Raw genomic sequence first — 13337 nt, forward strand, 5'->3', positions numbered from 1 at the left:
GTTACAAGCTTCAATTGTGTCACAAACACAGATTTCAGGGCCTAATGTAGTACGACACTTGTTACAAGCTTCAATTGTGTAACAAACACAGATTTCAGGGCCTAATGCAATACGACACTTGTTACAAGCTTCAATTGTGTCACAAACACAGATTTCAGGGCCTAATGTAGTACGACACTTGTTACAAGCTTCAATTGTGTCACAAACACAGATTTCAGGGCCTAATGTAGTACGATACTTGTTACAAGCTTCAATTGTGTCACAAACACAGATTTCAGGGCCTAATGTAGTACGACACTTGTTACAAGCTTCAATTGTGTCACAAACACAGATTTCATGGCCTAATGCAGTACGACACTTGTTACAAGCTTCAATTGTGTCACAAACACAGATTTTAGGGCCTAATGCAGTACGACACTTGTTACAAGCTTCAATTGTGTCACAAACACAGATTTCAGGGCCTAATGCAGTACGACACTTGTTACAAGCTTCAATTGTGTAACAAACACAGATTTCAGGTCCTAATGTAGTACGACACTTGTTATAAGCTTCAATTGTGTCACAAACACAGATTTTAGGGCCTAATGCAGTACGACACTTGTTACAAGCTTCAATTGTGTCACAAACACAGATTTCAGGCATGGATGCTACAAAATGCTACAAAATGACTCATAAAGAACAGTGATAGCTGATCATTTAAATGGTTTTAAAGTTGGAATGTTGGAATGTATCAGTTTGTTGGTGTCGACTCTTTCCAACATCTTGCTATTGCTAACACTGTGTTTCGTAGAAGTAATGATTTTCAATCAATGACATGTAAAGGTTATAATTCCTCTAGCACACACGGATGACAATCACCCAAATGTTTCCAAAAATTACACTAAAATTCAAATTGGATAAGTTGAAACAAGTCATTGAAAATGACATGCTCCCCGCTATGATTGGGTTTTAAGGAACTGGCAGTTTATGTTGTCATTTTCTTGATATCACTACTCTGATCACGCAACAGCACTTGTGAACCTAAATCACACAGCCTTAGATATGTTGTATCTGCTCATTGGACATGGAACATGCCTAGAGAGAAGACCTGTTCAAGCATGTCTGAGTTATGGCTTTGGACCTGAAAACTATGCCAACAAAATCGCTTCCTGGCAGCCATAGTGGATCATATCATGACGAAAATGAATATACACATGTATGTCATAGAACACTATCATAATCATAATACCAACTTTGAATGAGATCTGTTCAAGCATGTCTGAGTTATGGCTTTAGACAGGGAAAATTTGCAAACAAAATGGCTGTTAGGCGACCATATTGGATCGTATTATGAAACAAATTGACGTGCATATGTATGCCATGGTATGTTGCCCCTGTACCAAGTTTGAAAAAAATCGGTCCAGGCATCTCCAAGAAACGGCTGCGGACGGACGGACGGACAGACGGACGGACGCACGGACAGACGGAACCCAATCCATAAGTCCCCGTCCCGGACTTCGTCCGGCGGGGACTAACAAACACTGGTTGTTTATTTATTGACATATCACAAATAAACAAAATATTTATATTACAAACAAAATTCAAAATACCAACATTCATGTTCTTACAAAACTTCTGTATACTGACTAAATGGTCAAAATCGGCGAAAATTTGTCAGAAAATGTTATTTTCAGTTGTATTAAATTTGAACGAAAATAATTAACGCCCTACTAATCCGATTACGACGCAATAGTCGGCCCCCGCACCGGCAATGAAGGGTAAAAAATATCTGAAGTCGTCACCCCAATACCTTCAGAAAAATCAGTTTGTGTAATTATATATCATTGTTTGACAGAACAACAAAAGATTATCACCACATTTATGCTCAAAATCAGTAAAAAATGCCCACAAGTTGGTAGTATACGAGTCCGAATCGGGACGACAAAGTGGCGCTTTTTGCCAACATGCTTACCCACCAAAGCAAATATGCAGTCGGGACTTTGAAGTTACGTTGCGATAATCTGATCCTTCCATATACTGCATCGAGTTCACTCAGCCATCTTCTTGTATAAAACATCGTATTCATAGTAAAATTGAGTGGAAATTTCTCCGAACAGCACCTTTATTTACATCGCAAACGATGTTAGGGGAGACAGATTTTGCTTCGCCGATGTTGAAATTTGAATTTTACATTGAAAAACGCATGTAAAACATCCGATCGGAAAATCGCCAACATCAAGCGTAAGTTTCCCTCCACTGACCTCTACACAGTGAGCTAATACAAATACAAGTCATTAAATTGCTTACACACAAGTACAACATGTTCCAATACCTAAATACTTGTATTCAACGATGTATTTCGAGTCAAATTCTGTCGAAATATCCAAAGATAGTGACATAATTTATATCGTAGACCATGTTATGAGAGCCGTTAATTACTTCCGCCATGTTGAAATTCGATTTTGTGAGCGAAAAACGCACAAAAAATTACGATCACTTGTCATTTGGATCGTACGCTTTATATCGTTCACTGTCATGCTTTCAAAATGGCAGTGTAGATAAACAAGGCTAATACGCATGTGTGGAACTAGTTATGGCAGCAATTTTTGCAACAATAGCTGCCGTTTAACGGCATAACGGCGAGGTAGGTGAATGAACTCTGGCGTTCCCTCAATTGAGGAAATCGGTGGGTGCCCTAGCGCGTTCCCTCAATTGAGGGAATCGGTGGGTGCCCTAGCGCGTTCCCTCAATTGAGGGAATCGGTGGTGAAAGGGTTAAAGTGGCTATCTACCAAGCGGGGACAAGAACATGATATTTCAACTGCTGACCTACACCAGCTATATATTATCTTATCGGCCAATATTCGATACTTGCAAGACAAATTTTTTGCCCTACTTGTCCAAGGAGTTTTACAACAGCGATAGTGCTACATGTAAACTTTTCCGCTCCCTGCAACATAACACTTCAAGCTTCTCTAAGTTGAATTGGAATACGAAATGACGTAAGTTTATTTCTAGAAACAGAAAGGTTACCTAGTAAATCAGAATAGGGAACTTGCAAACCTGCCATGATGAATGTTGCATCATGGAAAATGTGATAATAAATACTAATCAATTAGTATTGTAAACAATGTTGATACATTGTTTGTAATCACAAATAATCAATTCATAGGTACCCTGATAATTGTAGAGGGTTTATTTTATCGGTAGCTCCAGATTAGGTATGACGATAACCACAGATAATCTCATAGTCCTTTGCATCTCAGCATGCTCAGTCTTGATTGCAAGTTCCCTATTGTTCCGTAGTAAATCAGAAGGGTTCCCTAGTAAATCAGAAAGGTTCCCTAGTAATTCAACTTACTTTAGTATATTAGGATGTGATAATTTATTGAGTAACTGTACTTCTCCTAATACATTACGTCGATTGCTGGATATTGTGTTCATTTTTAGCACCATAACCTGGTTTGTCTGTCTGTGAATGACCTGAAAAGAAACAAAAACACGCAATTGACAGGTAAAAGATACACAAAACATTGATTGACAGGTAATAGAAACACAAAACATTGATTGACAGGTAATAGATACACAAAACATTGATTGACAGGTAATAGATACACAAAAAATTGATTGACAGGTATAGAAACACAAAACACTGATTGACTGGTAATACATGTAGAACACAAAACATTGATTGACAGGTAATAAAAACACAAAACATTGATTGACAGGTAATAGATGCAAACAACATTGATTGACAGGTAATAGATACACAAAAAATTGATTGACAGGTAATAGATGCAAACAACATTGATTGACAGGTAATAGATACACAAAACATTGATTGACTGGTAATACATCTAGAACACAAAACATTGATGGGGGGGGGGGGGGCTGTTCAAGCATGTCTGGTTTTGAATAGTGCGTCAACAAAGTTGCACATGTATGTCATAGAATACTGTGCTAATACCAACTTTGAATGAGATCTGTTCAAGCATGTCTGAGTTATGGCTTTGGTAATGGAAAATTCGCAAACAAAATGGCTGCCAGGCAGCCATATTGGATCATATCATGACAACAATGAATATGCACATATATGCCATAGAACACTCCTAATATCAACTCTGAATGAGATCTGTTCAAGCATGTTTGAGTTATGGCTTTAGACAGGGAAAATTTGCAAACAAAATGGCTGCTAGGCGGCCATATTGGATCGTATTATGAAACAAACTGACGTGCATATGTATGCCATTGTATGTTGCCCCTGAATCAAGTTTGAAAAAAATCGGTCCAGGCATCTCCAAGAAACAGCTCTAGATGGACGGACGGATGGATGGACGGAACCCAATCCATAAGTCCCTGTCCCGGACTTCGTCCGACGGCGAATAATGATATGGCTGACTATGGTACATGTATTGGATGATATAGCTGACTATGGGACATGTATTGGATAATATGGCTGACTATGGGACATGTATTGGATGATATAGCTGACTATGGGACATGTATTGGATGATATGGCTGACTTTGGGACATGTATTGGATGATATAGCTGACTATGGGACATGTATTGGATGATATAGCTGACTATAGGACATGTATTGGATGATATAGCTGACTATGGGACATGTATTGGATGATATAGCTGACTATGGGACATGTATTGGATGATATAGCTGACTATGGGACATGTATTGGATGATATAGCTGACTATAGGACATGTATTGGGTGATATAGCTGACTATGGGACATGTATTGGATGATATAGCTGACTATGGGACATGTATTGGATGATATGGCTGACTATGGGACATGTATTGGATGATATAGCTGACTATGGGACATGTATTGGATGATATGGCTGACTATGGGACATGTATTGGATGATATAGCTGACTATGGGACATGTATTGGATGATATAGCTGACTATGGGACATGTATTGGATGATATAGCTGACTATGGGACATGTATTGGATGATATAGCTGACTATGGGACATGTATTGGATGATATAGCTGACTATGGGACATGTATTGGATGATATAGCTGACTATGGGACATGTATTGGATGATATAGCTGACTATGGGACATGTATTGGATGATATAGCTGACTATGGGACATGTATTGGATGATATAGCTGACTATGGGACATGTATTGGATGATATGGCTGACTATGGGACATGTATTGGATGATATAGCTGACTATGGGACATGTATTGGATGATATAGCTGACTATGGGACATGTATTGGGTGATATAGCTGACTATGGGACATGTATTGGATGATATAGCTGACTATGGGACATGTATTGGATGATATAGCTGACTATGGGACATGTATTGGATGATATGGCTGACTATGGGACATGTATTGGATGATATAGCTGACTATGGGACATGTATTGGATGATATGGCTGACTATAGGACATGTATTGGATGATATAGCTGACTATGGGACATGTATAAATATTGGATGATATGGCTGACTATGGGACATGTATTGGATGATATAGCTGACTATGGGACATGTATTGGATGATATGGCCAACAGAATACATGTACTTATTATTTTGTTTGTTAACAAAATGTAGCTAACTGAAAGAGTCAGTCAACAGATGCGATGGCATGACCTACATGTACAAATGTATGCTACATGTTACAGTAAGTTTCTAAAGTTCTACTTCTGCCTACATGCATATGTAAGTGTGCTTATCTGAATCTAGTTTTACATTTTGATGATTCATTTAGAATCAGATTATGTGTGTGACAACTGTGGTATGCAAAATGATTATTGTGAATAAACATCCATTCCAAGATCCATGCAATCAATGTATTGTATTTGTGAGTACAGACTTTAGCCTAGGCCTGTGATGTAATTTGTGACAGCTACATGATGTACAATGTATTAGGCCAGTGGTATAAGATATTAGGCCTGCAGAATATGTGGTACATATTAGGCCTGCAGAATATGTGGTACATATAAGGCCTGCAGAATATGTGGTACATATTAGGCCTGCAGAATATGTGGTACATATTAGGCCTGCAGAATATGTGGTACATATTAGGCCTGCAGAATATGTGGTACATATTAGGCCTGCAGTATAATTTATGGCAGATATTAGACCTGCAGTATAATGTGTGGCAGATATTAGACCTGCAGTATAATGTGTGGCAGATATTAGGCCTGCAGTATAATTTGTGGCAGATATTAGACCTGCAGTATAATTTGTGGCAGATATTAGGCCTGCAGTATAATTTGTGGCAGATATTAGACCTGCAGTATAATTTGTGGCAGATATTAGGCCTGAAGTATAATTTGTGGCAGATATTAGGCCTGCAGTATAATTTGTGGCAGATATTAGACCTGCAGTATAATGTGTGGCAGATATTAGACCTGCAGTATAATTTGTGGCAGATATTAGACCTGCAGTATAATTTGTGGCAGATATTAGGGCTGCAGTATAATTTGTGGCAGATATTAGGCCTGAAGTATAATTTGTGGCAGATATTAGACCTGAAGTATAATGTGTGGCAGATATTAGGCCTGCAGTATAATGTGTGGCAGATATTAGACCTGCAGTATAATTTGTGGCAGATATTAGGCCTGCAGTATAATTGGTGGCAGATATTAGGCCTGCAGTATAATTTGTGGCAGATATTAGACCTGCAGTATAATGTGTGGCAGATATTAGACCTGCAGTATAATTTGTGGCAGATATTAGGCCTGCAGTATAATTTGTGGCAGATATTAGGCCTGCAGTATAATGTGTGGCAGATATTAGGCCTGCAGTATAATGTGTGGCAGATATTAGGCCTGCAGTATAATGTGTGGCAGATATTAGACCTGCAGTATAATTTGTGGCAGATATTAGACCTGCAGTATAATTTGTGGCAGATATTAGGCCTGCAGTATAATTTGTGGCAGATATTAGGCCTGAAGTATAATTTGTGGCAGATATTAGGCCTGCAGTATAATGTGTGGCAGATATTAGGCCTGCAGTATAATGTGTGGCAGATATTAGGCCTGAAGTATAATGTGTGGCAGATATTAGGCCTGCAGTATAATGTGTGGCAGATATTAGGCCTGCAGTATAATTTGTGGCAGATATTAGGCCTGCAGTATAATGTGTGGCAGATATTAGGCCTGCAGTATAATTTGTGGCAGATATTAGACCTGCAGTATAATTTGTGGCAGATATTAGACCTGCAGTATAATGTGTGGCAGATATTAGACCTGCAGTATAATGTGTGGCAGATATTAGACCTGCAGTATAATTTGTGGCAGATATTAGGCCTGAAGTATAATTTGTGGCAGATATTAGGCCTGCAGTATAATGTGTGGCAGATATTAGGCCTGCAGTATAATGTGTGGCAGATATTAGACCTGCAGTATGATTTGTGGCAGATATTAGACCTGCAGTATAATTTGTGGCAGATATTAGACCTGCAGTATAATTTGTGGCAGATATTAGGCCTGAAGTATAATTTGTGGCAGATATTAGGCCTGCAGTATAATGTGTGGCAGATATTAGGCCTGCAGTATAATGTGTGGCAGATATTAGACCTGCAGTATAATTTGTGGCAGATATTAGGCCTGAAGTATAATTTGTGGCAGATATTAGGCCTGCAGTATAATGTGTGGCAGATATTAGGCCTGCAGTATAATGTGTGGCAGACATTAGACCTGCAGTATAATTTGTGGCAGATATTAGGCCTGAAGTATAATTTGTGGCATATATTAGACCTGCAATATAATTTGTGGCAGATATTAGACCTGCAGTATAATTTGTGGCAGATATTAGGCCTGAAGTATAATTTGTGGCAGATATTAGGCCTGCAGTATAATGTGTGGCAGATATTAGACCTGCAGTATAATGTGTGGCAGATATTAGACCTGCAGTATAATTTGTGGCAGATATTAGACCTGCAGTATAATTTGTGGCAGATATTAGGCCTGAAGTATAATTTGTGGCAGATATTAGACCTGCAGTATAATTTGTGGCAGATATTAGGCCTGCAGTATAATTTGTGGCAGATATTAGGGCTGCAGTATAGTTTGTGGCAGATATTAGGCCTGCAGTATAATGTGTGGCAGATATTAGACCTGCAGTATAGTTTGTGGCAGATATTAGGCCTGAAGTATAATTTGTGGCAGATATTAGGCCTGCAGTATAATGTGTGGCAGATATTAGGCCTGCAGTATAATGTGTGGCAGATATTAGACCTGCAGTATAATTTGTGGCAGATATTAGACCTGCAGTATAATTTGTGGCAGATATTAGACCTGCAGTATAATTTGTGGCAGATATTAGGCCTGAAGTATAATGTGTGGCAGATATTAGGCCTGCAGTATAATGTGTGGCAGATATTAGACCTGCAGTATAATGTGTGGCAGATATTATGCCTGCAGTATAATTTGTGGCAGATATTAGACCTGCAGTATAATTTGTGGCAGATATTAGACCTGCAGTATAATGTGTGGCAGATATTATGCCTGCAGTATAATGTGTGGCAGATATTAGGCCTGCAGTATAATTTGTGGCAGATATTAGACCTGCAGTATAATTTGTGGCAGATATTAGACCTGCAGTATAATGTGTGGCAGATATTAGGCCTGCAGTATAATGTGTGGCAGATATTAGGCCTGCAGTATAATTTGTGGCAGATATTAGACCTGCAGTATAATGTGTGGCAGATATTAGGCCTGCAGTATAATGTGTGGCAGATATTAGACCTGCAGTATAATTTGTGGCAGATATTAGGTCTGCAGTATAATTTGTGGCAGATATTAGACCTGCAGTATAATTTGTGGCAGATATTATGCCTGCAGTATAATGTGTGGCAGATATTAGGCCTGCAGTATAATGTGTGGCAGATATTAGACCTGCAGTATAATTTGTGGCAGATATTAGGCCTGAAGTATAATTTGTGGAATATATTAGACCTGCAATATAATTTGTGGCAGATATTAGACCTGCAGTATAATTTGTGGCAGATATTAGGCCTGAAGTATAATTTGTGGCAGATATTAGGCCTGCAGTATAATGTGTGGCAGATATTATGCCTGCAGTATAATGTGTGGCAGATATTAGGGCTGCAGTATAATTTGTGGCAGATATTAGGCCTGAAGTATAATTTGTGGCAGATATTAGGGCTGCAGTATAATTTGTGGCAGATATTAGACCTGCAGTATAATTTGTGGCAGATATTAGGGCTGCAGTATAATTTGTGGCAGATATTAGACCTGCAGTATAATTTGTGGCAGATATTAGGCCTGCAGTATAATGTGTGGCAGATATTAGGCCTGCAGTATAATGTGTGGCAGATATTAGGCCTGCAGTATAATTTGTGGCAGATATTAGGCCTGCAGTATAATTTGTGGCAGATATTAGGCTTGCAGTATAATGTGTGGCAGATATTAGGCCTGCAGTATAATTTGTGGCAGATATTAGGCCTGAAGTATAATTTGTGGCAGATATTAGGCCTGCAGTATAATGTGTGGCAGATATTAGGCCTGCAGTATAATGTGTGGCAGATATTAGGCCTGCAGTATAATGTGTGGCAGATATTAGACCTGCAGTATAATTTGTGGCAGATATTAGGCCTGAAGTATAATTTGTGGAATATATTAGACCTGCAATATAATTTGTGGCAGATATTAGACCTGCAGTATAATTTGTGGCAGATATTAGGCCTGAAGTATAATTTGTGGCAGATATTAGGCCTGCAGTATAATGTGTGGCAGATATTAGGCCTGCAGTATAATGTGTGGCAGATATTAGGGCTGCAGTATAATTTGTGGCAGATATTAGGCCTGAAGTATAATTTGTGGCAGATATTAGGGCTGCAGTATAATTTGTGGCAGATATTAGACCTGCAGTATAATTTGTGGCAGATATTAGGGCTGCAGTATAATTTGTGGCAGATATTAGACCTGCAGTATAATTTGTGGCAGATATTAGGCCTGCAGTATAATGTGTGGCAGATATTAGGCCTGCAGTATAATGTGTGGCAGATATTAGGCCTGCAGTATAATTTGTGGCAGATATTAGGCCTGCAGTATAATTTGTGGCAGATATTAGGCCTGCAGTATAATGTGTGGCAGATATTAGGCCTGCAGTATAATGTGTGGCAGATATTAGGCCTGCAGTATAATTTGTGGCAGATATTAGGCCTGCAGTATAATGTGTGGCAGATATTAGGCCTGCAGTATAATGTGTGGCAGATATTAGGCCTGCAGTATAATTTGTGGCAGATATTAGGCCTGCAGTATAATTTGTGGCAGATATTAGGCCTGCAGTATAATGTGTGGCAGATATTAGGCCTGCAGTATAATTTGTGGCAGATATTAGGCCTGAAGTATAATTTGTGGCAGATATTAGGCCTGCAGTATAATGTGTGGCAGATATTAGGCCTGCAGTATAATTTGTGGCAGATATTAGGCCTGAAGTATAATTTGTGGCAGATATTAGGCCTGAAGTATAATGTGTGGCAGATATTAGGCCTGCAGTATAATGTGTGGCAGATATTAGACCTGCAGTATAATTTGTGGCATATATTAGACCTGCAGTATAATTTGTGGCAGATATTAGACCTGCAGTATAATTTGTGGCAGATATTAGGCCTGCAGTATAATGTGTGGCAGATATTGACAGTATTTATCATTTTGACTCACTACAAGAAAATTTGGCTATCATTAGAAGGCACACTGCACACATACATACACATACACACACACACACACACACACACACACACACACACACACACACACACACACACACACACACACACACACATATATGCATACATACATACAATTAATGCTTATACTACATAAACAAAGCACTGTTAAATTTTACCATGAGCTGAGCATACCTTAGTAACCTAGAGATTTAAATATAGAGACAATATTGCAAGCACAATTACACTGCTGGCCTACTGCAAAAAAGAAACAGAGTGTCTTGTGACCGATGTCTGTCAGCAGACTCGGCCGCAGTGGACGTGCTGGTGACAGGTTTTTACGGAATCAATTTGATGTGTATTCAAAAACACGCTCCAGTTACCTTTGAAAATGATTGCCTTCGTACCCTGGATACACAGAACTTTCAAAACATGTCTAAATCGTGAGCAAGTGTGAAACTTACATGACAGGACTGGGGTTACACTAGTGGTCTGGGGGTTACATAATGTTCGCCGATATGTTTTAACCTATTGTTCTATATGGTTTTGTAACATTGTTATTGTTTATTTCATCGTACATTGTAGTATACACATTTTTAGTGGTATGAGTACACATATATCATGACAAGTTGAGAACAACACGTCTACGTACGAACAATGGTTTTTATAGTTTAATAATACCTTTACCCGTTGCACACTGATGGATCATGTTCGACGTAAGTTGTAGGGTGTCGGATCAACTCATCCCAATTTCAACTCGTCCCATTTTCAACTCGCCCCAACTCTTTACAATATACATATATGAAAATCAAAACTAGTAGTACTCAGTTTGGAGGGTCTTTTTGGAGGGTCTATGGTATTTCGTATTCCACTAATGCGCAGTAAACAGGGTATACACTCATAATACAGTACACACTACAATTCGTACGTTAACTAGTTGCGTAGCGTTAGACTGTAGGCAACATCGCTTGCGCAACCACCATGTAGCATTTTCGTCTCCGTACTTCGAGTCCATGTATCGTTTAGATTTATAACATTTACTTGAGTTGTTGGGTTGAAAATGGGTGAGTTGAAAATGGAACGAGTTGAAAATGGGACGAGTTGAAAATGGGACGAAGTGAATCGCAATCAAGTCATATACATCATACATGCGGCCATAGATTTAATGTGACGGTGTACACGTGTGTACACCCGGTTGTTGGAAAAAAAACATGAGCTATCACATGTAAGTTAACAGTTTTGAGAACTAGTATAATGTTTGAGCAATCAGCTATTCAAAGGTTATAAGAACGTGTATTTGACGCCGAAACACTCGGGTCAAAGGTCACGACGTGCTGGTGACGACGCTTGTCACCAGACTCGGCCAAAACGAAATGTATCCATAATTTATAATGCGGGCCTAAACATCTCTTGATGAGAGAGGGCAATTTTAACTTGTGACCAGTGTAATTTGCAATGCTGATTTTTTGTTGGATTTCCTGTTCACATCGTCACACAATTCAACCCAATCTTGTTTGTTTGGTAAAGCCATCGTTGATCGTTGACCTTTGGCCCGTTTGTACCTCGCGACTGTACGCTTAAATTAAACCATGCTTATTAAACATTTAAACAAACTATACATCTCCTCACCTTATAAACATCTGAGAAAAACCCTGCACCGAGTTTCTCACACACGAAGTCGTCTAAACTTGCTAGATTTTTCACTGCTGTCTTCAGAGCCTTACATGATGCACCCTGTCTAGGGTACGTGCCTACAGAAGGAGTTCCGCTTGGGGAAGTTTGGTTGTTTTCAAAGACACAATCTTCACTATTCCAAGAGCTACCTTCTCTTTCTTCGTCCTTCGTTCCGTACACCAGACGCATTGTAGTATTGTTGACAGACTTACCGTCGACCAGACTCATGACGATTTTGAAGTTGATTTTACACTAGTTACAAATAAGCCGTGTCCTTCCAGCACTACCAACTTCCATATCTCTTGTTTTCATTGCGATCGTGCAACCGTAAGTTGATACGTACCTGGACTCCTGGAGCTGTTGACGATAACGCCTAAGTCCCTACCAATGAATTCGGCGGACGAGAAACGCCAAATACAACGGCTTCACATATTCATCCACTCCTAATGACAAGGATTTGACTTAGACACGAAAATTTATGTTCATGTTGATGATGATGTTGATGATGATGATGATGATGATAATGTACAGTTTTAAACCACGTACAGCAAATAGTGGGTTTCTTGCATCGTACGATAAGACCCTATAAGTTGATCATAAAACATAATACGGCGCATAAAATTAAAAATCATTTAATATAATCATATATATATAATGTGTATATATAGCGACTGAAACGATAAATATAAACCCAAGTTAAACTTGTTGAGGGTGATTTTTAAAATATTCACAAAACTAGGGGAATTAATGGCCCGAGACCGAGGAGACCCAGAGACCTCAACTGGCAGGTCTCACATGATACCCATGTGACCGTTGAACACAAGCACATATACCTCAATGAAGCTCCTCAATGACCTTTCGGTGAGTACATACTTGCCTCATGATGTTTTTAACCGTTTCTTACTATTTGCGTCATTAATGATAATCAGATAATCCGTTTTTGTTATTATGACCATTACGATGATAATGCGATATAAAAATCATACTTCCAGGGTTTTT

The 13337-nt window shown here is 38.9% G+C and overlaps 1 protein-coding gene across 2 annotated transcripts in view; it reads right to left on the reverse strand.

Annotated features, from left to right (window-relative positions):
* Positions 1–12875, reverse strand: part of LOC144436217 (dual specificity testis-specific protein kinase 2-like) — a 76545-nt gene extending 63670 nt beyond the window's left edge. For both annotated transcript variants that reach the window (XM_078124947.1, XM_078124946.1), the window contains exons 1-2: positions 12294–12875; positions 3340–3461 (exon numbers count right to left, since the gene is read on the reverse strand). In XM_078124947.1, coding sequence (XP_077981073.1) covers positions 3340–3461; positions 12294–12566 — 395 coding nt within the window. In that variant the 5' untranslated portion in view covers positions 12567–12875. The remainder of the gene's footprint in view (positions 1–3339; positions 3462–12293) is intronic.
* Positions 12876–13337: the final 462 nt, after the last annotated feature.

Source organism: Glandiceps talaboti, chromosome 6 (genome assembly GCF_964340395.1).
Source record: "Glandiceps talaboti chromosome 6, keGlaTala1.1, whole genome shotgun sequence".
Classification (NCBI taxonomy): Eukaryota; Metazoa; Hemichordata; class Enteropneusta; family Spengelidae; genus Glandiceps; species Glandiceps talaboti.